The sequence below is a fragment of the Pholis gunnellus genome, assembly GCF_910591455.1.
Source record: "Pholis gunnellus genome assembly, chromosome: 16".
NCBI lineage: Eukaryota > Metazoa > Chordata > Actinopteri > Perciformes > Pholidae > Pholis > Pholis gunnellus.
The window spans coordinates 10539404-10566095 of record NC_136543.1 but is presented as its reverse complement, the minus strand read 5'-3'; the positions used below and the strand labels follow the sequence as shown (position 1 = coordinate 10566095).

The 26692-nt window shown below is 42.2% G+C and overlaps 1 protein-coding gene across 1 annotated transcript in view; it reads right to left on the bottom strand.

Moving 5' to 3' along the window:
* Positions 1-26692, bottom strand: part of ripor2 (RHO family interacting cell polarization regulator 2) — a gene marked incomplete at its 5' end in the record, with an annotated part of 52449 nt that overhangs the window by 3710 nt on the left and 22047 nt on the right. Inside the window, 20 exons of the mRNA XM_079175647.1 lie at positions 343-426; positions 548-747; positions 1215-1388; positions 1696-1857; positions 2059-2191; positions 2311-2473; positions 2809-2993; positions 3522-4268; positions 5693-5839; positions 6303-6432; positions 7061-7209; positions 7507-7632; positions 7812-7855; positions 8178-8241; positions 8816-8965; positions 15433-15486; positions 15954-15977; positions 16676-16754; positions 17089-17244; positions 20530-20650. Of these exons, the coding sequence (XP_079031773.1) occupies positions 343-426; positions 548-747; positions 1215-1388; positions 1696-1857; positions 2059-2191; positions 2311-2473; positions 2809-2993; positions 3522-4268; positions 5693-5839; positions 6303-6432; positions 7061-7209; positions 7507-7632; positions 7812-7855; positions 8178-8241; positions 8816-8965; positions 15433-15486; positions 15954-15977; positions 16676-16754; positions 17089-17244; positions 20530-20650 (3092 nt within the window). The remainder of the gene's footprint in view (positions 1-342; positions 427-547; positions 748-1214; positions 1389-1695; positions 1858-2058; positions 2192-2310; positions 2474-2808; positions 2994-3521; positions 4269-5692; positions 5840-6302; positions 6433-7060; positions 7210-7506; positions 7633-7811; positions 7856-8177; positions 8242-8815; positions 8966-15432; positions 15487-15953; positions 15978-16675; positions 16755-17088; positions 17245-20529; positions 20651-26692) is intronic.

Below are 26692 nucleotides of genomic sequence, written 5' to 3'. Positions count from 1 at the left end.
GCAAAAATGCATTTCAAAGTTCAGCTGTAGCTGATGTTAAACAGTCTCATTGGCCAAATCAAGTGGTCATCTTTGTCCTGGCAATTGGGTGTAGATTTTGTTGCTGGTGTTGCGTCCCAGCAACGAAACTACATGCAACTACCAGGAAGTATCCCTCCACTGTGGCTCAGCATGCAAACACACCGCAACCAACACCTTCCAAAAATAGACCGTACTAAGACTGTTGAAGCTTCGTATTAGCTCTTAGAAAGAAAGTTAGCCTCAACTGACACAAATGGAGACCTAAACCAGTTCCAAATCTTCACAATATCACAGTTGTAGATGATGTAATAGGCCACTGACCTGCAGACAGCTGAGCGCTGAACAGGCCGCCCTCTGGCTCTGAACTCCAGCCTCTGACAGTGCCTGGGTGTAGCACTCCACTGCCTGTAGAAACCCACATGAACATTCAAACATGGCTTGTGGCATCTGTCAACACTATTTGAAATGCCGTTTGCCTCCAAACACTCGCATCTCTCAAACACAGTCTCTTTATCACTATACTCACTCTGATCCTGAAGTAGCTGTGTGACGCAGAAGAGAGGTAGTTGGCTGCTGCCTTGTTGACCTGAGGGTCCTCTGCAGTGAGCAGGGAGGCCAGGGCCCTCAGGGTGCTGTTTCTAGGCCACAAGGATGACACAGGAACCTCCTCCAACTCTGCTAGACACCGAGAATAATCCTGACCGCACAGAGCCTCTGCAAACATCTCTAAGGATGACACAGACACATGTCAGAGGTTTAAACATTATATACCGTGTAGAGCGTAAAGCATAGGGGGCTTTTCTGTACACCAGACATGACCTTTGCTCCTGAATGATGTCTTTGCAGTTTCTCTTTTTAGAAAATCCAGAAATGTAACAGTGTTTAACCCATTAAAATAACTAAGTTAAAGCCATATATAAATAACACTCCATAGTTTTATTCCTTACTTACAATTAAACTCATATTGTGTGTTTTTCTCTGGTCTATCTACCTTCCATTATGTATAGTTTTGGGTGCTTGTGGAGAGAAAGTCCAAGTGAAAATTGGTTTAAATGATCTTTTATAAAAATGTATAACTATATAAAATAAATGGTCTTTTGAATGACCAATGTATGAACATAGTGGAGGAATTTGCACGACTCAATGGCAGAAAGGTTTTGATCGGTGTAGTGAATGTCACCCCTCTTCCTCACCTTCTCTGGTCAGATGCAGGAGGTGCGTCTCCATGTCCAGCACTTCATGCTGCAAGATGTAGCTGTGGAACTGAAACACTGTCAGGACGTCCTGGGAGAGCTCAGCGGCAGTAGGACTGAGTGCCGCCACCAGATAGCTCCTGTCCACCATCTCGCTCACTACGACACCAATCACTGGAGAGAAGAGGAAGAAATCTGAAGTCAGAGAACATTGTTTTGAGTCAACTGCAATGACAGTTAGTATTTAATAGATCCACACAATGCAAATGTGTTCATTGACAATTTCAACCACGTTATATTCTTAGCAGCTACAATGATCAAATCTTCCCTCAGGGAAAGTTTAAAACCAAAATAGTGACTCAGGTGAAACCTAACAGTAATTAAAAACACAGGAACAAGACCGTGTTGCTAACAAAAAACACATTTAATTTGAAGTGCAACCTTTGGTCTGTTTGCAGTAAGATAACAGGGATGATCCAACCTGTGTCAGCGCTGTGTGGGTGTCTCTCCTGCAGCATTGCTGTGTAGCGCTGGTTCATGTGTTTGAACACTCTGTCCAGTGTGGTGTGGAAAAGTCCTGCCGACCCACTGCACTCTGACCACAGAGACATCAGCTGTGGGCGATCTGCGAGGCCCGGGAGAACTGAGACAGAAAAGGACAAAACAGACGGTCAAACGCTGCAACCCTCAAACTCAAACCTTTCTGTTGCACGGTAATAATCTTTCATAGAAGGCTTAAATAATAAAACATAACATCGCTGCAAGATGACTACTCTTGAGATACAATGTCAAACACACATAACACACAATTCAAGCCAACTGGTTTTCACATTTCAGTACCTACCGTCTGCAGAAGACGTAATTGCTCCCAGTTTATCAACACTGAGCTCTGCTAGTTCTTCTAACAGCTGAGTCTGTCCGGAGAGTTTGAGGAGAAGACTGCGACGCTGCCACACACCTACCCCACTGGTCAACAACTGTCATTACAGGAAGAAGCAAAAAGGCATGTTGCAGTAAACTGTTAATGTCAACTATGACTATTCATGTATCCTTCATACTCCCAAAAAATGATCTCAGATGTCATCGGGAGCCCTACCTGTATGAGGTGATTACAGTACTGCAGGTGGATGACGATAGCGACGTCCAGGTTCTCGTTTCCAGTGGTGAGCGGCAGGGGGCTTCCTGCCACGCTGTTGCCCACCCCGGTGTCCTCTGTCAGGGCTTCACTCAGGTGTCCTCTGGCTTCTGGGTGCTGGCTACTGAGAGGCGCATACCCAGAGTCACCAACAGTGATCTACTGTACTTATATTAAATGGTTTTCAAATCAGGTGATGCTTTGACGCAAGACAATTCTGATTTTCTGTCCTTTCATGAATGAATAGCTGAGCATTAACGGACTTAAAGCCAAGCACCAGGAACTTGTATCCTACTTCATCTCCAACTGTGGTTTTTGGTATGCGATACCTTAACAACAGCCTTTTATTTGAATTTCTAGTGCAGATGATTCTACACCGCAGTTAAACACCATGAAACAATAACAACATTGACTTAGCGTCAATGTCAGAGCGCCTCCGTACGTACGTCTCCCACTTACCCGATCCTTTCTCCGTCTGTATCAAAAAGCGGAGATCTCTGTGGGGGGGTACTGAGAACGGCATTATCGTCTCCAGTATCCTCGTCATCAAAGTCAGAGGTGTTGAGGAAGTCAAAACTCTCCAGGGCACTCTCTACTGTCAGACTGAGGCTGGATGATCGGCTCCTGTGACCCGGGAGACGGCACTGTGAAGAAGAAGGGCGGAGATAGTGGGTCAATAAACCATGTTACAGTCCATTCTAGTTACTCATGAAATACGTCACTAAACTTGTTACTTTCAATTTAAGTAGCCATCAATCTTTTTTTTTTTTATTTCTAACGAACTTTCTGATTTATTTGTATTGTCAGAGAGTAGATATTTTCTAAATATACTGACAGTGAGTCAGAAGCACTACAGAAGACTTCCCAAGTGCCAAGTACAGTGGAAGGTCTGTTGTCTGTTACAAGTGTTCCAAATATTACCCAAACTAATTTTATATGTTCTGATATTTAGTCCTTTTTTTCCTTGTTTGATTGATGAGAATGTTTAAGATTTAAGGATTGTGTAATGTAATGAGTTACTATTGTGGACCAAGATCCAAGTAAAAATAAATAAATAAATATAAAACATTTGGTTGGAAGCAACATTTCCTGAAAGTACTATATTTTTCTTTCCCATATTAGATATTGTGCAAATGTAAATTAGAAGGGGAGACAGAGAAGGGTTCAGTCACCTTGAGTAAGTCCTCCAGACGCATCACTTCCTGCTCCAGGTCCTGCAGCTCTCGGCAGCGGTGATTCAGAGACTCCAGCCTCATCAGCAGGCTTTGGATGGCCTCCTCCAGGCTGCTCTCCAGGAAAGCCCTGCTCCCCTCTCCTGCCCAGCTCAGACTTCCCCCTCCATCCGCAGAGCTTTCACCTGGCGGCACGATGTCCGAAGACGTCAGCCTCTTCACAAGCTGCCTGGTCAGGCTGCCCGCTTCCTCTGTGTCCAGCTCCACAGGTTTCAGTTCGTCAGTGTGGTCTAAGAAAACATCCTCTGGAGCCACTGTAGACAGGTGGCCGTCAGAGCAGAGGGACGCGGCAGCTGAACCACAGTTGGAGCTAGAATTTCGCTGGGACTCCGTGCGCTCCCACTCGGAGTCCTCTGCCACCTCGGCTTCATCACTGGCGAGGCTGGCACTGGTGTCCCTACTTCCTCTACTACCCGTCTCCCCATCTTCTTCATACTCCTCCTCTTCCTCTTCTTCCACTAAATGCTCCTCAGCGATAGAGTCCTCCCTTGTTGGGAGGATTTGTGTAGGTGACGGGTCCATTTCTGGAGGGGTGACTGTGATCTCGGGGTTGGACTGGCCTGTGGAGTGGGAGCTCGGTGCGGGGCTGGGCATGGAACCAGAGGTTTCCGAAAAGGTGAAGGAGAGACGCTTACACTCGGCCACACCGCAGCCCCCGTTCTCAAAGACATCATCTGGTAAAGTGGACTGAAAGAAGAGACAGAGCAGTAAATATGTGGAACAAAAACGATGGAAGATCAAAGCTACAGTTGGTAAGTTTAATGCTCCAGCCGATGGCCGCTGCTTCGTTTTGGCTCAAATGCTTTCAACATGGCGGCTGGGTCACCAGCTTTCTTCTCTAACAGCTGAACAGTACACTAAAATATTTTTTTAAATACATTTCAGGCGAGAAATAGGCAATTTTAAACCCTTTTAAACCCTAGCCCTATTTTTAGGCTTCTGCTCGAAAATGACATACCCTTACTAAAGAGAGTGTAGATCACTAACTACAAGGTCTATTTGAATAATTTTTATGTTAGAGGAATGTGTTAGAAAGGAAGTCCGTTGAACGTTTACCGGCGAAAAAATGCGGATATATATGCTTTTTCTTCTTGAGTGAGGGGCAGTTATGATCATAAAGCGATAATGTGATTTGTATTGCTGGTTTCTGTTTGCTCATATGTCGGTGATATTATGATGGAGAGAGATGTTACGGATATGTCCGTCATCTGTGTGTTGTTGGCGTGCTTTCTGCTATCTCGGTTTCTTTGTTAGCATCGAGCTTCGATTGCTAGGTCCGGAGATGTGCCGAGTGTGCACACTCCTGGCGAAATATGAATATGGTGCTGTAGTAATTAAAAAGGTTGGTGATTGAGTTGTGGTTTGGAGTGTGTACAAATGCCTGTAATATTATATTAATCCAGGTTCTGATGTTTCACGTCATATGCGACATGATTATATTAGTATTTCGTGATGAGTATTTTTTCTATGGTTTAAGATAGAATAGATAAAATCCACCTTTAAAGGTGGATTCGGGCTCAAGATTAACAGAATCTTGATTCATATTTAATAAACGCTGCCTGGTTTGACAGCTGCATCAGAGACTCTGTGGAATCTTGTAAATCCCATCAGGAGCACTAAAAGGAGGCAGAGGAACCTAATTGTTTTACATAACATCTATCTCGTGTTCTACTGTCAGGATACAGTGAACATTTGAGCAAATATGATACAAAAATATTTGTAATTAAAAGATACCAACTGTAGCTTTAAGACTGAGATAAAGCTTGAAATCAGTGCATGTAAGATGACAAAGTACAAGAGAAAGCCCTCAAGTGGAAAAAGAGATGGCAGACATACTTAAAAACATCCACTCCAACTCTCTTCTTTCTAAATTCTTATGAGAGAATCTGTTCAACCAAGATCGAATCAAAGTAAGTTAAATCTGAATAGAAAAACAACACAAGAGCACGTGCAAATAAACATGCAAAAAGCCACACATTGCATTCTGCAGCTCACAGAAAAGGACTGGACAAGGCCAAGTGTGTCCACACCAGCAGAGGAACACAGTGCATCCCCATCATGTCAATGAGGTTAGGGGGCACAAAAAGGTAGAGGGGCCGCAACACACTCACATAGACCTCCAGACTGGATTTGGGCCTTGGCCGGAGTGAGGCCAGGTCACCAAACGAGCGACTGAGCCTTAACTTCTCTAGCAGGGTGTCTCGGAGCATGTGCAGGAAGGAGAGGCGCTGGCGCTCCACGGGATATGGCCGCCACTTCTTCACACAATGCACGCAGGCAAGTAGGACAGGGTGTTGGGTATGTGCGTGAGGGCAGGGGAGTGAGATGCAAGAGGGATGGATAAACGTGTAGTGGGACAGAGTGTGGGTAAGGGGTTTTGATGTGGAAATATGCAAAGGAGAGGAGGATAGCAGGGAAATGGGTGAGGGTTAGTTTAGGGGTAGCACTGGCGTTGCTCACATTAGCATGATGCATCAACAGAAAACAATGTTTGCAATATCATGGGGCCATGATAAGATATGCACGGGGTGTAGACAGGTTAGTGTGCTGGCACTATGGAGGTGTAAAAGACAAAAAGCATCTCTTTCACCACAATTGAGCCTGTTATAAGCCTAAAACACACAGCGTTCAGGGGTTTTTCTAGTCCGTTCTCAGCTCTACAAACACTACTGTTTCCCACCACACTAATGAAGCTGAAGGAGGTTTGTGTGTTGGACTCACAAAGAAGGAGGTGTCCTGGAAAGTGGGGGTCTCCGGCGTGCCCTGGCTGTAGACCGACACTCGTCTCTGGAGTGCTGTGGCTTTGCTCAAGTTACCAGACGACAAAGACAGGTCCTCGACATCGAAGGGGCTTAAGGGGGGGGGGGATCAAAACACGACTCTTATTATGATTTCTCTGTGCCTACCTACATGTACTGCATACATGATCTCATTTACTTGGTTTTATCACAGAGGAGGTTTATTTTGCTTAGTTAACTTCCGTACCTTGTAATGACTATGTTTCTCCACCAGATGGCAGAAAACCACAACTAATTTAGACTAAATTTAAAGCAACTGCATTAATAACTGTAGAAATACCTGGCTGAAAGACTGCAACCTCAACATTTATCCCTGTCATAAACTGAAAACTAAATATACTCACCCTAATGAAATTTCATTCAAAATTTAGTGGATTGAGCATGCAATTTAATTAAATGAATCCCATGAAATAATAACAAAATCATCAGGTAATCTTAGATTTTATCTATCTCAATATCTATTATGTAGTCTCTCATTATGCACTTTTATACACACAATATCTAACCTTGAACATTTGTGTTGGCTCAAGTGAAACTATCCTGCTGAAGCTTTCCCTTAAGGAATAAAAAAGTAACAAACTTATTGAAAAAAGAAAACTACATAACACACCGATATAGCAAACCATGATGAATAACATAAAAAAAAGCAACCGCTCGCTGTGCGTATACGAGTCAACTTACTACCACGTGACCTCCAGGTTGAGTTTGATGGTCCCCAGGTCGTTGACGTCCACAGCCACCACCTGAGGCATGGCAGTAAACAGCTCTTTGGTCTCACAGATCACGCTGCCCACCAGCATGTGAGAGGCCAGGCCCTTCAGCTCCGTCACCTGATTGAGGCCAAAGACAACATTTATTTACACCTCGGGTCAAGAAAATGATAATGCAGGTTCTTCTGACATCAGGACACAAGTCAGGTGATTGTTGTTGAATTGTTTTCTTACACCCGCTGTTATTAAATATGGTCATGACCCGTCAGAATAATCACCAATCTGTCCTGGATGTTGTTATTGAAAACAAACGTACACATGAGCTCAACGCCTGATTTCTGCACCGTTCTTTTCTTTGCCCTGCACCGTGTTGATTGACTGAAGAACAAAGCTAGTTCATCTGGATTTCTTCAGTACCTTGATGTTGATGAGGTCAGTGATGAGAGGCATGAAGACCATCTCGTCTCCATCCCAACTCTGTCTGGAGTTCACTTCAATTCTTCCCTTCAACTTCCAGCGCTGGCGACCGTACCGCATATAGATCTGAAGGAAGGAAAGGAAGGCAGGGTAAAGAAAGAAAGAAGTAAGCCTGAAGCCTTTTGATATTCTATCACTTCATTCTGCTGGAAAATACCAAACTTAGTTCTTTACTTGAACTTAAAAGTAATAATTGTCCTGTCCAAACTCATAACTAACTGTTACATAAAAAAAGAAGATCTTGCCTCATACTGGTCTCCAGGACAGAGCCTCGCAAAGCCTGCCAAACCTGTCAGAGGGAGGATATTGATTTAAAAACAACATTTGTACAGGATATGGGGGGAAAAAGCCAAGCCAAGTAACCCGTGTCTTCATTACAGTATACCAAGGCCTTAATGGACATAATTATTAAAAAGCTGTGGCCGTTTCTGTTACAGCATAATAACTTTTCCTGCATGCTCAATACAGTATGTAGGTGGTGTAGTGAATATAGCATAATTACTTGTCAGTTCATCATGAAAAACATTCTTGTAAACATCAGTGGATTAATGCCTCTCATGTCAGAAATCAACATCGGTATGCGAGTGGGTTTACTTGTCATTTTTCCTCACCTTTCATTTTGATATGAAACTCCCCGAGCAGGTTCTCCAGTTCGCTCTCAAACGTGCTCATGTTCTGGAGATGAGATAGATGATACTAAATCACATAAACAGCCCTTTGTTACACAAGACAAGAACAACAATAGTAATCAAGTTATCTCGACAGACTTTGACAAAGACAGTCAACACTAAACTGCAGAGGAGTCAGGACGGCTGGTGTAAGCCCTCTGGACAGGTGTGTGTAGGGGTGTGTAGGTGTGTGTTATTAGGGTTTAAAAGGTTGTTTTGCAAGTAGGTAACAATACATGTCAGTGTTTACACATGACAGTGTAAGCAGTAATCTGTAATAAATATTAAAGTATATTGTGGGTGTTGTCAGCTGGGAGCAAATGTTTAGTGTATATTGTGATACATACATACTTTATATGACTTTGGCAAGATTAAAGCTAAAGTAAGGAATGCATTTTAGAAAGATTTGTAATCATATTTGTTGAAATTCTCTTTACATCCTGATGGCAATCAGTAATTAAAATTGTCTGACAAAAAGGAAAACAATCCTGATTTTTTCCTAGCTTCATGCTAAACTCCTCAGAAGAATTTGCTGCTTCTTGCTTCCTCAAAACACTGAAGAACATGATCTGAGCCAGTACCTCAGTGTACTCCTTATAGCGGCGGTTGACCTCTGCGATGCTCTCCTTGGTGCCTTTAGTGGAGGGAGAGGAGGAGAAGGCCTGCTTCATCCGGCTGGCACCGTCCCTCAGACGGCTCTGGATGCAGAAGGCCTCATACAGCTCGTCCACCTGAAAGCACACGGAGGCCCTCCATCTTTAATAAATGTTCCACGGGGACAAGCATGCATTCGTACACATGCAAACTTTCACATTCATTAGTTTACACAGACACACACACACGAAAGAGAAACTTCAGCACTAATGAAAGGACGCGAGTCTTTGAAGATTGAAACCCTCCATACGTTATACATCAAAACAACCTTGGGCAGGAGGCAAACTCCCCCCAAAAAACTTCCAACTGCCATCTAAATTATTCTGGATGTGTTCACATCTCGCTGGGATTCATTCAAGGATGCCCAACACAGCTTTAGGCTTGAGCAGTAGCCAGTAACATTTGTCAACGGGTCTTCAACAGCAGCAAAAAATAGGCATTATTGAGAATGAAAATAAGGTATAATAAGATTCTTTTACAATGTTCATATTCTGGAACAAAGAAAGAGACTGCAAAAGGTAGAAACAATGAAAGGCTTGATAGGAGAATAAATTGAGACCGATTTAGACAGGACAGTTATCAAGTGAGACAAGACAGGGACAGGCAGATAAACCGAGTAGAAGAGAGTCCTCAACTGAGCAGATACAGCTGGTATGCATCAGTGTAACTGTATTGCGCGACCCCAGTGGGACACTCCCAATGCGGGGGAACAACAGACGGCGTTTAGCGCTCATTTGGAGACGTCTGCCTGACTTCAGTTCGCAGCACCAGCCTGATCAAACCCAAACCCACAGGGAGAAGGAACGACTCCATCAGCATCCTGCTGCCTTACTGCGAGCTGACATTTTGGAGTTTTAACTGGAATTAAATCATCAACGTAAGATGATGTAACCACAGCAGTAATAGTTGAATTGAGCCCAATGGTGAAACATTTACTTTTCTGGAAAACCAGAGGTGATGAAGCTTGTTTGGTCTGAACTCTCATTTTAACAAGGTACTTCTATAATTATAGAAAAAAATGATATCACGGTGGAAAGCCAGATATGTCATTTAGAACCAGATGTGAACCTCATGGTTGTGCTAGTGGAAAAGTCAGGGGATCACCAACAAATGCAGGATTCATCCTCAGGGTATCATGACATCAAGCTTATGGTAATCCATTTTAAATTCATGTTTTTATTTGCTGAGTCACTCAAAGTTATTTCTCCCTGAAACCACAACTCACAGTCCAGATTGTCAGCGTCCTGTCTGTCTGATTTCCTGCCTTCCCGAATTCACATATGATCGGAGTGGCAGCCGGGCAAAACAAAACACCTCTGGTGAGCCTCATCAAAGGGAAATATTTCAGCCTGCCTGAGTAGAGTGCTAAAATATTGATGCCTCGCGCTCTTTATGGCACTCATTAGGGAGAAGCGGTAGAAAATGGGCCATTCTGGCTCCTGCCATCCTAACAGCTTCTCCGAGTGTTTGTCTGTGCATCTTTGTGTCTCAACCATGCGCTGCCAGCATGTTTGTGTGAGCAGACCCTGTGAGTATGTGGACATGTTTACATGTGTACAGACAGCATGTTGTTCTTGTTTGTTAGTCTATGTTTGATGGTGGGAAGTGAAAGTGGGAAGTTTGTGCCTGATGACGTCATACTTACTTATCCGGGCACAAATACAGACGGCAGCCCAATCCCACCATCTCCACCTCAAACCAACCAGCCCCCTCAGCACCCCCACCCACGACTGGGACCCAGCCCCGTCTGTCTGTCTGTGGTATGTGGTGTATGCGGCGGGGCTGCAGCAGCTGAGCTGAGCCAGCTATAAAATAACCTCCAACCACGACTGTTACTCTCAGCTCTCAATTCAGAGCCATCAAATCGACAGCTTTAAAACTTGTTTGTTTACTACAAGGAAAAACATGAGACGCAAACTCTATTTTTAGTTGTGGATGAAGCTGAGCTAAAGTAAAGAAACAACACGATTCATACGTCCAGAACTTTTGCACTGACTAAGTCAAGAAATACTACATTATTGTAGGAGACATCTACTTCATTTGGGTAAAATGATGTGTCACAATTATGGGCCTTCACAAACTGGGGCTGATGAATAGCCTTCATTGTTCTCTGGCAATCAATCATATCATTATAAGCTAATTAAGCTCATTTTTGTCCCTTGCTGCCTTCAAGGAAATGTCCTTGTGAAGGTCAGCCAAGCTCCACTCCAGAGGACGGCCGTCAGCAGATTGCTGCACCTCGGGCACATTTCACCCCAGAAAAAAAAAAAAGAAACATAAAAGGCAAAACACAAACAAAGACAAGAGAGAAACCTCAACACAGGCAGATGGATAAAACATCTTATATAACATATAAGATTCAAGCTGTTTTGTTGTAGTGAAGAAATTGTTCAGATGGATCTAAAAAGAACAAACAAAAATGTTTTTTAGCTTTTAAAAAATATATATATTTTCTATCAAATATTTGATCATCACAAATATATCTCACTTGTGATGATATATATATATATATATATATATATATATATGTCAAATTCGTTGTGAAACAATATAAATCATTTTACAAACAAGAATTAAAATTCATCCCATAAAAAGATCATCAGAACCTTCTTAATTAACTCTTACCAGATGTGAACGGATATTAAATGTAAATGTATTCTACATAGAGTCCTCTATTGGACCCTGTATTAATTACAGCCATGACAAAACCTGAACGGCTCAGAGACCCAGTGAAGGATTACGGGAAAATCTTTATTGGGGAATCAATTATGCCCAGGGTGAGGATAATGGTGTGTTCACATTTATGAAGTATCCATTTTGACTTCTTATTTTAGGTCCCTCCCGAGCTAATCCTTGTAAAATCGCTATATAATAACACTTGTTTGGTGGAGTTCAATTTGGCGGGATTTTATGAACATCATTTGGAGTTATAAAGGATCGTCTCTGTATATCTGACTTTAAACTGTGGGATTTTAAATATGAGCAGTGAATCTTTAGGATGTAGCAGGAATCCTCTTAAGATATGGCCATTATCCTGGATTGTGGGATTTGAGGTGCACACACACACACACACACACAGCCAGAGGGCGAGTGATTATAAGCAGATTAAAACAGGCGGGCCACATCAAACAACATCAAACACACAAGCCCGTCTCTGGAGAACTAAGAGTGTGTGTGTGTGTGTGTGTGTGTGTGTGTGTGTGTGTGTGTGTGTGTGTGTGTGTGTGTGTGTGTGTGTGTGTGTCTAGATTAGTATTCAAGGAAAGAAGAGAAAGCAAAAAGGCCTTACATTAAAAATAATCACATGCAAAGTATTTATACTCATTCCGGATTGAATTTGGCACGATTAACACACAAACACACTTCCTCTCTCTCTCTCTCTCCTGGGGGAAGAGGAGGTGCCTGGCAGCTGCTCTTCTCACCTTCAATCTCTGTCACTCATCTCCTTAATGATGCCCTGCTGAAACTAGTAACCAACACACACACACACTAGACCCTATCCCACGCAGGACTTCATAGGGGTTGTATTGGGCCACCTGCTTCTTCCATATGTGCCAATTACTGCTCGGACATCTGCAGGCAGCCAGCAGCACGAGCAGGAACAAAAGACCGGGCTGATGTGAGTCAGTCTCTCTCACACACACACACACACACACACACACACACACACACACACACACACACACACACACACACACACACACACACACACACACACACACACACACACACACACACACACACACACACACACACACACTTAACAACTTGCTGATGGATGATTGCTGTCCTGCACAAAGAGGGACACCTGAGCACAAACACTGACAAACACGTACGCACTTACTGTAGCTCAAAGCTGCTGAATATATAACTTTAAAGACATTTTTCTTGTCCTGTTAGTGAGCTAAAAGGTTCATAATAATAATGAATAATAATGCTTGACATGATGTTTTTGTGATAGGTTGATTCTCTTAGCTGGACATTCAGCAATTGATCTCACTCAATAGCTATCTAGGTTTGGAAAATGGACCTGTCGTGTGCGTGTGCGTGTGCGTTTGTAAAGCCAATAGCCATTTACGGGACAGGCAGGGGTTATCAAGGGCTGACCTGACATTGGAATTAGTTTTGTAAATAAATCGAGCATGCATTTCCTCTTCCCTACTTAAAGGTGCAAGATCCGAGATTGGGTGCATTTCGATTGCCTCAACATGTCGACGGCGAGCCAGCAGCTAACAGTGCTAACAGTGCAAACTACGGCGAAAGTGCAGACAGATCTATTAGTGTTTACCTGAGGTGAAACCGGAGTGTGTGTGTGTTACACTTCCGCAACGACTCCATCAGTCGGGACGGCGTTATCAGCGGTAACCGATGTATGAGAGCAGTGCAGAGCAGCGGCTGTGAGCTAACCAAATGGGGCACGCTCACATGCACTAAAAACACACACGGTCGGCCCGGCTATGTCAACAAAGCAAGGAGAGGCGCGGATTATAACACATAAAGAGGGAGAGCGACTTCATCCTCTGCTCAGGTAGCCATTACTCCATTATATCTTTCCGTAGCAAATATTAGTTTGTTTGCTCAGATTGTTAAATACAGCGGCTTTAACTTTATATTTATATCACAGTTCACTTCAAATGAATATTAGTCGAATAAAGACGACTTTAAAGTTGAATCTTGTTTTTCAGAGCATCACACTTCTGTTAGAAAAGTAAAAGAACATCTGCGACACTGAACAACGTCTTACAGTCAAATAGCAGTGAATCATAGTGTCTGTTGTACAGTCACGCCAGGGCAGAAGCGACAATGACAAACGATAATTTGTTACATGTACACCATTTCATTTCCAGCCAATAACCTGCAGAAAGTCAGAGAGTCGATGAAAAGACGAGGGTTTGGAAAAGGAGCGCTGGTACATTTTTAGACTGAACGAGCAGAGGGCGTGCTAGATTTAACTTACTTTTTAGTTACGCTTTGGCTTTTTTATTTGCCTGACAAGATAAATCAGACCCTTCAAATATTTACAAGTGCATTCAAATCTATTTTTGTGCAGAGCGCAAAAGAACAGAAGAGCTTCAGAGTAATACTGGATGCTAAGTAGAAGGGCTTTGAGTGTGTGTTTTTTTCCCCCAACTGCATCCTGTGACAACCTCCCAAGACAGAACAAGCATTGTATCTGCTTGTGTTTTCTCTTTGTTGTCAAGGCCAAAGTGAAGCATTCAGGCAGATACATTTCCAGAGTTTCTAAGAAAACATCACAATATTCAAATGACTCTTCAGACCCTTTTTCTATATTGCCTCTAACTCCCTCCTCTCATTATTCTTCTTTAAAAGGACCCTGACAATCACGTCTCACTGTAGCCTACCAACTGACCTGACCCAGATCCACTGTCGTCTTCAGCTCTACAAACCCGTCTCCTTGTCTTCTGACGTATTGTTCTGGACACGTGCTTGCTTTTGGACATCTGAAGGTGAGTTTTTCAAGTCTGTCTGGACATAAATGTTAAGGTCACCCAATAGCCGGCTCCTCAGGACTACAAAGGCTTCGTTTTCGGGTAGCCATAGTTACCGTCGGAGCTGCACTGTCGTGTGTGTGTGTGTGTGTGTGTGTGTGTGTGTGTGTGTGTGTGTGTGTGTGTGTGTGTGTGTGTGTGTGTGTGTGTGTGTGTGTGTGTGTGTGTGTGTGTGTGTGTATTCTGATTGCCTGCTGTCCTGTCTGATTTGACGCACAGCGAGGGAGACTATTACAGGACTACAAAGCAGGGATGTGGATGTGCTGCGCAACCTTGGAGGGGATTAATGTCCCAAATAGGCAACCAGGGAGGAGACTACAAGGGAAGATACAGGAAAAAAAAAAAAGTTTCCCTACCCAGAGACCTCAACCATCAAAACAGCTGGAAACGTCCAAAATGCATCAACACATGAACCAGAAAAGAGCAGGAACACCACCCTAACCTGGCAGCAAAAATCCATCCTGAAGCCAACTTGACAAAGTCAGTGAAGCGTGGAGTAAAAACTCAACATCAACCAGCAGGAAGTGAGGAAATGATTAGTTTATCAGAATGACACATTCTTAATTTGGTTTCTTGCTGGGAGTTAGATGAGGAAGACTGACACCATATGAAGCAACAGCCCCCACCTGCTTATCTTAGCTTATTCACCCCGTTTCTAGTCTTTATGCTAAGCTAAGTCATGCTGGGCTAAGCTAACCACATGCTGGCTGTAGCTTCATACATAACGGACAGATATGCGAGTGGTATCGATCTTCTGATCAAACAATAAAGAAAGCAAATAAAACACATTCCCCCAAATGTCAAACTATTGAGTATTGTGGTTTTCTGAGTGACTGTGTTGTTGTTATGTGGAGAGGCTTAAAGTGAAAGGAGGCATTGAGATATGAAATCTTAAACAGCACCTGATGGATGCTTTCCAAGTATACCACACAAACGCAGAAAACAAATCTGACTGAAGACTTAGAACCCGAAACAACTTGCGATGGATACATTTTAAGCATCATCTGATATCAATCCCTCTCATCAGTTCTTACCTTGCTCATGTGAAACTCCAGGCGTCTCATGTACCTTTCGATGGTTTTGATTTGCTGCAGAAAGACAAACACAGCACAATCATTTACTAGTGCCCACATCTGGTTTAAAGCTGTAAACATGATGATTCGTTTGTCCACACTACATGACATAATAAGATGTAGTTTTGCATAAAAAAAGAGATTTAAGATCATTAGTGAACATTAAATGTTTGTCACAGATTGGTAAAGTGTCTAAATGGTATCTGTTGTTTTTAGCTGAAAATATCTCAGTTAATCCCTCTAAAGCGGTTTCTCCTGTCCCATCACACACTTTCTGTCTCTTTCATCATTTGTCCTCAATCCCTTCAGCTCCTCACTTCTCCACTCGGTCCTTTCTCCCTCATTTCTTCTGCTTTTAGCAGTTTTTTCCCCCCCTTCCTTCATCTCTTTTTATTTATAAATTTTTTACATCAAAGATTCCCCCCAGCACACGCCAAACTTGGAGCAGTTGTTACAGCAGACCCTCCCCTCCATCAACTCACCTTGTCAAGATCGTAGAGCACTCCCTGAAGAGAAAAAACACACACAGACACAAAAACACACACACACACACACACACACACACACACACACACACACACAATCACAGTTAGTACAGAAGACAGAGCTGAAGCTGCTTAATAAAATGCAAAGCTGACTATAGTTGTGTCACATCAAAAAAGATCCTGTTAAACACTCTTTCCACAGTCAGCCTTGAATCTGTATGCACACAATGTGTGTGTGTGTGTGTGTCTGTATACATTGTAGCAAATCAAAATGTGTTCACCATGTGTGAATATGTGATGTTTAAGTCGATGGATTAATATTGTATGTGATGCATGATCATTAAAATGAAAAATAAAACAGCGGAGATCTGAAGTGATCCCAGCTGCCAAAACTGTCATTGTCTCACTGATTTTTTGTGGGATAAAAGCAACAGTAGTTATACATGATGGAAAAACTATGATCTTGGCCTTTATAGAAATAGTTTGACAAAGCCAGGCTTGCGGTTTCTCTGTCTTCAGTCTTTATGCTAAGCTATGCTAAGTGCCTCCTGGCTTTAACTTAACATTCACAGTACAGCCATGAGAGTCTTGTTGATGTTCTCATCGAACTCTTTACCAGAAGGTGAAAAGGCATATCTCCTGAAGTGTCCTTTAAGATGTAAGGTAAGGCAGGACTACACTGCTGCTTGTGTGTGATATAATGGACGGTAGCTTCTCACCAGACGAGAGTTTCTCTTCATGTCTTTCATCAGACACATGAGTTTGTCCAGTTCCGTTTGATGAACTTCGAGATACTCACTACGGGACAATAAAGGGAAACACTTAAGGTTTAATACAAATTCAAGTCAATCTCTGTGATGTAAATCAGTGTCTGTATATAATGACGGCAATACAAACACGTTGGTACATAAACATTTGTGCAGTTATTCAATTAAATGCGGCAGAAAAAAAAACTGTAAATGTACAAATTAAAAGAAACAAATGATGCACTGAAACTCACAAGACGTCTCACTAATGTAAAAAGAAATGATTGCTCTGGATCATTTGATTAGTTAATGTATTAAAAAAAAGGAAGACATTTTCATAGCTTGACTGAGTGATGTGTGCGATTACACAGTGTAAGTGTACTCACTCCAGGCCTTGTTTGAGTGCGTTGTAAACTTCCTCCAGTCTTTTGGGCTGCGGCTCCCTGGAGCTGCTGCCTCCCTTGTGCCCTGACGGGTGGGGCTTCTTTGGCTTAGACTGAGGCTTCTTCTGCACCGCCGAGTTCCCCATGAAAGAGTTACACCTACACACACACCAAACACACACACACACACACATTAGTGAATGCAAAAGAGGGTCCCCCTTGTGCAGGAATTTTCTTAATCTTGTGTGCAATGATGGAAAAAGAGCAGAGGTTTTTGATAGTAGAGTTTGGTAAAGACACATTACATCTCATAAATAATATTCAGAGTTGTATTTCCACAGTATTTCAGATAACCAGTCCTGCAGCTGCCTATAATAATGTAGTGTTAGATGAGATTTCTGTATTATTACAGCATCCATGAATTTGTCTCATGTGACTGACGGGAAGGGCTCATCAAGTCTCTTCACACCGAGATTAGACAGTCAAACAGGACTGACGCATTTAGCCTACAAATCGTATCAAAAACATGTCAAACATCATAGCAGCATAACCTCAGAGATGAACATCTTCATCACAGGGGCGTGCTAAGTCACAAGTGTGAGCATACGTATATCTGGGAACACATGCAAACATGTGCTTCTTCCCACCCCCACCACTCTGTGTTTGACCTGTGTAAGGCTGCTATTCATCTTCTGCTGGAGTGAACTTACAAACACACTGAGGCACAATCACACTCTTGGCAATCAATGCCATTTAGTGCTCTTCACAGTTTCCCCCACAGACCGTGTGACCTAGTCAAGGGGGGGGGGGGGGGGGGGGGGGGGGGGAGTCAACAAATGTGAATAGTGTAAAAGAGATTTCTCCTTTAAATAGTATTATATGTGTACAAAACGGCTGCAACTAGAGATGCACCAATACCGACATCGCATATCGGTCCGATACCGACTCAAATAACTGGATCTGGTATTGTGAAAATGAAGCAATCTGGTATCCGATACCATTATTTTAATAAATAACAATACATTTATATCTATGTATTCATCTTTTACATTTTGTTTTATATTCATAATGAATGCATCTTTAACTTGTTTGGACTATAAAACAGACAACAAGGAAAAATGCTCATCGCAACTTCTTAGAGCCAATGGTGATGTCATCATGTCTTGTTTTGTCTGATCAACAGCCCGATACCCAACATTTTGAATTAACTATAACAAAGACAAGAAAGGGCAGCCAAAAACCCAAAACTGTTTAATTTATTGTGATACAGAGAAAAGAAGCCGCTTCACATTTAAGAAGGTAAAATCTGCAAATGTTTGGCATTTTAATTGATATAGCACTAAAATGAATTAGATTGTTGATGAAAAACATAAGTCTAGCTTTTATGCATTAAAAAAATGGCCACATTTTCCTCCACTGTAGCCAACTCACATCAACCCATTGTAGGTCACACTCATCTTTCCCGCTGCTGCAGATCTCAGCTTTTAAAACCATTACAGATTTGGCTGACAAATGACAATTACCCTGGACTTAATGAAACCGATGAAATTCTAGTGCTTGGCATTTTGGAACGTGCCACGTCTTGCCTCGTGCAGGGGACACAGCACAAGTTGAGCTAAGCTGCCATGAATGTAGGGCACGACAATGAGAGCGCTGCGTAGCCTTGGGGTCACGCAAGCTGTACTGTAGAAGGGTCTCTAGGCAGGGACACACACAGAAACACACGTAGGCATAGATGCAAACACAATTTCATACTGACTGATAATTGTGACACAAAACTGCAAAGTGTGCAGTATGCATGTGTAAATGCACACAGAAGATGCAGATGTCTACACACATGTAAAGCCCTTGCTGAATAACAAGCAATACACTCCAGTAGCCTCAGAAGCCACATCTCTGCAGATTTCTACCTCGCTCATTATCAGAATGGTAACTTGTCAGTCGCTGTCAGTCGCCCACACACCAGAGTCATTCCAACCAATTACCCCACTCACTGTCTGAGCAGAGAGGAAAGAGGAGGAACAGCGTCTTTAAATAGGTTCTTTCAACAGGACCAGGGGCTAACGAAGAGGACCATGCGTCGACAGCCGAAAGACCGTAAGAGAGTTTTTCTGCGAGTGCGAGCGGGCTTTGTCATTGGACGAGAGATGAGTCAAAGAGGAAGAAACGCAGATAAAATCTCAAGAACTTTAGCGATCGCCAACTTCTCATAACCAGCTTCTGGCTATGAATGAAACAATCGACAGGAAACTGAGTTAGCTGTGCGGTTATGCAACAGAGTGCTGATCATCCCTTTAAAATTCAGTTCCTTTACGGGATCACAAGACTTGCTGTGGCTTGCTGAACTTAACAAAGGTTGGCACCAGATTATTGAGTTATTCAATTCCTTTCTTGTCTGAGAGTTTGAATCGAGGTCTGGTTACAATGATGGATTTCTGAAAGAAACATTTTACAACCTAATACTAAAGTGGTGAGCAAATAAAGGTTTTGTAGGACTTTCTAAAAATTGTGTTGATGCCAACATTGTCTGTTCTGCAGGGTTATGTAGGGCTACATATTTTCATTACAAAGGCAAAAATATTGGGCAAAAAGAAAAGTTTCCAAGAAGTGAGTTGCTGCCATTTTCTTAAAATCCTGTATCTTGGCTTACACATCATCCTTTTTCATGGGTCGTCTTTTCCATCAACATCTCTCCAACAAAATAACTGATTTTACATTGATTTGCCAGATGTTATGTATGTAGGTTATGTAAGTGAATGAATACAAGTGGTTTACTGGGAAGAATCTGAAGATTTCACGTCATGCCAACTTATGTAAAAATAATAAAGAGGACTTTGTCTCACTGTCCTTATCCCTACACGTCGGGAACAGCTGATGCCAATTTCCATATTTAACACAATGCATACAAAACAACCTGTAAAAACAAGTAATTTGTCTTCTGTGGAGGAGCTTTATAAAGTTTGAGAAAATAACCCAAATGATGTCATCAGGGTTATCTAGATTTGGGCTTCAGAGTTCACACTTGTTGATGGAAAGCTTCAGTAAAAAGTGGGTGTGGGATTTGAAAGACGTGGGCAGAGACCGTCTAATTAAATAAAAAGTTAGAGAATGTTGGATCCAACATTTTTGGAGGATGTGTCTTCTGCTTTGATTAAAATCTGTCTCTCGCAACTCCCCGAACTTTACACTATACTAAATCAGTGCAATACCCCCTAAAGAATACTATAATGAGAAAACGACTTAATGCCAGATCTACTGTTACCTATTCATTGGATGACCCTCCTTAATTGTTGACGTTGATGTTCGTAAAATAGTGATCATAAACGCAATGAGCTTCGACTCCAAAATCGATATGATTTCTGTGGATTTGATACTTTTATCTTGCCGTGAAAAAATCAATCTGACACCCATCAGCAGACCAAGAGATTAAAAAAAAAGACTTACCGAGAGCGTCGTTCCTGTAGCGTGCTAAACCCGGCGAAGGACTGGCTCCGGATTATACCATTGGGCCCTCCTGGGGAGTGGGTGCCGGCCGCCATGATCTCTGGGACGCGGGACGACACTCCTGGAGAAAAGAGACACACAAAAATCCATTACATACAAATCCATTGACAATATTTAGACGTCGAGTGAGGGATTCAGGGACAATAATACGTCATGGGTACAACAAAGGCATGCCATGAACTCGACTAACACCCACACCTTGTCTACAAAAAGGTTATTCAGAGTGGAGGGAGCATTGTGCAATGCAGGACAAAGTAGGTGCTGTTGCTGAAGCTCGCCATGTGCGATGTGGACGAGCGGCATTCAGAGCCTGCACTAACATGTCTCAGCGACTTGGAACCATCTGTCACGAAGTCACTTAACTGCAAACATATTTCAACTTACCGTTTTCCTTCCTCAAGCGGGTGTCGCAAAGCACAACTCTTGTCACTTTCCGTAAGTGCAAGAGGTTGACCTCAAAATGTGGCACAAGCAGAAGTCACTGAGGATTGCACCACAGATCTGCTTTAAAGGCCACTTTGCCTTCTAGAAAATCAAATGTACGCGTTTCCAGGAAAAAAAAACAATCCAGACCTAATCCGCTTCTCCTACAGTTAAAACATCTTTTATCACTGTGTCTATATTTAGCAGCAGCAGCCTGTCAGATTTCATCCTTTTTTTTAAAGAAGACATGGACTGCAACACGGTTCATGTGGGCACTTGGGGAGCAAGCTGAAAATAGACAGCAGAGAGGAAGTGCCCAGAGAGATGACTGAATCACAGTTTTAGCCAGCATGTTGAGATTTTGTCCAGATTATGGTGCTGATGGCAGCAGGTTGGCATTTAATCTTAAAAGGGGAAGTTCAGTGAATAACGGTTTCATATCAGACAAAGCAGTGATGCACCACTGACCTTATTAAGCAGGTCAGGTATCGGCCAGACATAACCCATCAACATTAAATACAGTTTATTTCATTATTAAATTCAGTGCTTCCACTATCAGTTACATTTATTGAGTCACAGCAAGCTGCCAACAGAGCCACAGCAACCTCATGTTGCCTTAAATTATAAAAAGACTTTCATAGATTTCATAGAATTTCAGAAGTGGAAATCCTGAATGAAGTGGAACTTTAGCTCAACTGACCAACATACTGATCTCAATGTTAATGGTGTGATGACTGTAGCGAGGTTGTGTCCGTTCTGTTAATCAGTATCGCTACACAACTGAGCTAAAGGAAAAGTATGATGAACACACAGATACCGGGAGGAGAGAGACAGATTTGTCAAATCAAATTAAACTCCACTGACAAGCAGAGGAATCCACCTGTGAAGTCTCAGTGTACAGCTCTCCTGTGAGCCTGCTTCTCTTCCCCACACAAACAAGATAAACCGTCCCGCGGCGTTACCAGTTAAACAACCCGGGAAAACAGAGCGACTTCCTTTTCTGTCGGTTTCTGTGTGACTCTGTTTGTGTGGCCTTGTGTTTGTACATGCCTTGTTTTTTTTAATCCATTGACCCATCTGTCTCTTTCTCCAGAGGACAGACCATCTCTGTGTGGGGCTCATTTTGTCATACAAATTAAAGCATGTTGTCACACACACACAAACACACAAACACCTTCGTCCTAACCTCAGAGCTACAAGCCATTGAGCGACCCGATATCCCCTCCTGTGGTCTGTGAGACAGACAGAGAGCCACACAAAGACCCGGCACGAGGCCCAAGGACAGACTAGAGCTTTGTTTTGCAGGGGGGGGGGGGGGGACAATAGAACGGAGAGTCCGATACTGTTGAGGCTATTAATAGAAGCTAGCTCACTTTATCACAGAGGACCCTGATAGCTGTGACTCAGTAAATTAACCATCAGGACCAACGGCTGGATCAACGATAGAACGGCTTAGAACAGCATGGTCTGTTTTCATTGATTAGATGTAGCCATGTAGTCTTCTACGGACTGGTTTATCTATGAACAAACTATTTTATATTCTATTTAGTTGTAGGCTAATCACAACTAGTGCAATGCAATATGGTTAGAATAAACATCACAATAGTATTAAAGCTGCAGAAATCAATATTCTTTATAATAAGTTTGTCCGATTTTAGTCATAAGTGGCTGAGAATCGTTCATTTGGACGAGTAGATAGAAATTTGCCAGATAAATGTTATATGATGATGTGACCACGATATGATTCTACTGAAATGCAATAATCAGTAATATATATATATATATATATATATATATATATATATATATACACACACATTAATTATTGCCCTTAACACAGGTGGCTGCAGGCGAAAGACCAAAAAGGAGAGCAGCAACTTTTCCGAATGCCCTGAAGCATATTTAGCCCATTTTGTTTTCTGGGTGCTCAATAGCTCAGTTTTCTACCTCGCCGTGTTTGTCTCTCCGACTTTCTGACTCACTCTCCTAAAAGAAGAGCAGTGGGAGGGAAATGGTACACGGTACATTTTGTTACCTAATGCTCTCTGGGTAATCACAGAACTGGTTGGACCCTGCACTTCTGCCATTTTTCAAAGATTTCCCGTCGAGTTTTGGACAAAGGACCAGAGAATGTGGACACTTGAAAACTAAAAAAAAACTGTACATAATGATACCAGATGGTGTAAGCTGTTTAGTTTCAAGTCCCGTCAGTACCCTGATAATCCCAAATGGTACAAACAGTTCTGCCAATGATGAGGACTCGAGAGAACAAGAGTACGACTTACGGTCAGCAGAGAATAGATGTGAAATAACAGCACTCACACAATTCCAACGGTGGGAAAAGTTTCATAATTAGTGTTACACAGAGAGTTTACTAAAATCTGACCGTGAAGCAGAGACTGCATGAAATGAAGCCAGTGTCCTACATTCATCTATCAGGGGGCACCCACAGCTGAGTAAATGTGACTTTATAAAAAGATAATCGTCTTCTCTTCATCTGTAACAAAGCAAATACCTGAGTTTTAACATTAACATTTTTTTTTCAAGCAAACATTCCGTTTCCAAATGTGAGGATTTGCTGCTTTTCTTTGTCGTTGATGATAATAGACAGAATAAATTTGGTCGGACCAACATTACATTTAAGGAGGTCATGTTGGATCCCGGGAAATATTCTGCTACTGGTAGTAAAGTGGCATAATTACCATTTACACTATACAAAATATAGCCTTTTTTGCTCTCTTGGTGTGTTTTGTAGACATTTTGGTATGAGTTGTAAGCTAAACGTTCACACTCATGTCCAGGATTTTCCTAAAACCTTTCCCAGCCTCAGCAAGCTCCTTAAAAACAAACTCAACATTTAAATAAATGGTCCCCACGTATAAAGACACGCACACACACACACACACACACAAAGAGTGTTGAGTTCAGTCACTGAATCATAAAAACCTTTCCTCTGCACCTCTTAGTGTCACCGCTCATCTCGTCTAAAGAGCCTTTCAGAACGGGTACAACAATGCCAACTCTCGCAGTGTGTTCTGGTTTGGTGCCAGCCGCTACCCCGTGTTGAATACAGTCCATTCACTGCTCTTTGTTCTCTGATGCTCACACACCAACAGCCTCAAATGCTCTCAACGAGGTGTGAGAGTGGGTTTCTTTGTGGAATATGTGAACATTAGATTGATCAGTATGCCGAGCTGCAGCTTGGCGAGTGGACAATGATACACGGGGGGGGGGGGGGGGGGACTAATGTATTAATGCACATGGACCCCGGAGAGCTAAAAGCAAATTAAGATTACATCAGTTGTCCTGCTCTCTCATGCCAGTATCTCCCTTTATTGACCCGTGTGTGTGTGAGAGATGTTTTCTGAGTTTTCTTTAATGGATACGGTTTGAAAATGATGTCAGATGTTTTTCACTACAGTGTGAACAGAGATGGAGGGAGTCTATTGTGGATTTTAAGGGGAAAAAGTTTTTAACAAATGCAGTTTTCCAAATCTGATTATCTAAAATTCACATTTGGGAAGGATCCAATCATGTTTTTAGTGAATGTTCGAATCACAATTGTATTCGGATGACTCAGATGTTAGAATTGATTTTTCCAATCATTTCTCCCACCGAGGTCACCTCCTGTTTTCTCCCCATAGACAGGATGACTCACCTTCTTCTTCCTTGGTTCCTCTGTCGTTTCTTCCGTTCTACCCATCCTCTCTACTGCTCACTCTCATTGCTACCGTCATAAAACTGTGTGTTAATTGTTAATCATGTTAGAGACATTTCCTCTTTCCATGAAGCAGCATACTGATGAGGTAATGTTCTTATATCAGTAAAAACTTCTCTTCTTTTATGAAGTATGCAGCAACCGCAAAGAGGAGATGGAAGTGAGGGAAAGGAGGCGAGTTAGAAGATTTTTTAGGTTTTCAAGACGATGAAAACACAAGAAGTAGGCTGCAATACAATATTAGGAATATGCCTAATATCTTGTATAATAAATGTATGTAAACAAACAGCAGAGTCTCTAAAATCTTCACTCTAACAATCACAATGACACGATGCTCATTGTGCCCACATCACTCATCTTTTATACAAGAGTCCCACCCAAACTTATAAACAGCCACACACACACACTACATAATCCTCTGAGAGTGTGTGTGCCCGTTCTATGAGTGTGTATTTATGTTTAATAGAAATGTCAGCCCACAGTGCATTATAAGGACAGGAGCCTAATTCTTAATGCGTGTATAAATTAGCCTCACCATGGCAACAGCAGACAAAATGGGATGAAGTGTGTTACGTAAAACAACGCTTATGAGAGCCAACTGCCAAGAAGTAGGACACACACCCTTGAGTTACAGGACCGAGGCTTTTAAAGCACCAATCCTTAATTTGTTATATTCAGACAGTTTACAGATGCTGCTTTAAATGTCATCCAAAGCGTCCTTAAACTGCCTTTCATTCCTTTCTAATTGTGATTATTTGTATTTAATGAGGCAGGACATGCAGATAAAAATAGGAACAAATTAAAGAATAAAGCAGCGAAGAGATGAGGAGAGATTTGACGGGAGAAAAATGGTATAAAAAAGATGCAGCAGTCTGGTTACAAGATACAAACAATGAGGACAAAAGAACAAATGCAACAGGGATGATATACTGTTTACATGAAATGGACTAACATGTTCCAACACACCCTGCAGGTTGCAAGCGCGTGCCTGAAAGCTGCTCAGTTTCCCCTTGATGAGTCCATGTCAGTGTGAACTGGTTCAGTGAGGAGGGTAACTGCTGGTGTGGATCCAAACTGAGCTAAAACTGGCTGCAGGCTTCCACCTTTGAGCCAAAGCATACTGCACTGTTTCTGCACTGTCTGTTTTTCCTGTAATCCTGTTAACAACTGAAAACAAGAGGGAGGAAAACAGAGGGCTTGGTTTTGAGCACAAGTGTCTCAAACATGGTCAAAAATAAACTAAGGTAGCTTCACGTTGGTCTACTTATATTATCACGTGTTAAACTACAAAACCACTGCATGTATATCAGAAGTTTCTTCAAATATTCCCTCAGAAAAAAGTTAAGATTCAAGACTTGCATTAAGACATCTTGACGTTTCAACTCTTTACAGATTATAAGCGGTCTTCATAATCACGTGCATACATAAAGTGCATGAGATTAATTTTTAAATGAAAGGCAGCATGTTTTAATCCCACTTTCACCACGTGTCCCATTAACTCGTTGACCATTTTGGAAAGAATATTTTCTAAATCCAAAAGTTACCTGCAGGTAAAGTGTGTGACATTGACAAATATGCCTCCCTAATCACTCTACAGTTATGTTTATGAAAGGTGAAACCAGAGTGGTGCACGTGCAAATGTAATTCTACAGTCCTATACAGCAGAACGATCATAATATTGCCTCTTAACTGACTTCAGGATTTGGCCATTTACATCTACTTTAAAAGGCTAAATGACTCCAGGATAAGAGAGCCTCATTATCACCAGCTGCTATAACCAAACAACAAAGGTATCTGTATCTGCCAATATGAATCATCAATGAAAGGCATGTAGTATCGGTGGCAAAAGATGTGTTCAGAGATCTCAAAAAGTTATATTTGCTCCCTTTTTTCTTTTGTGCTGATCCGATCTGTGATCTGAACCGTGACTCTGATCCGTGATACGATCCGAACCGTGAGATT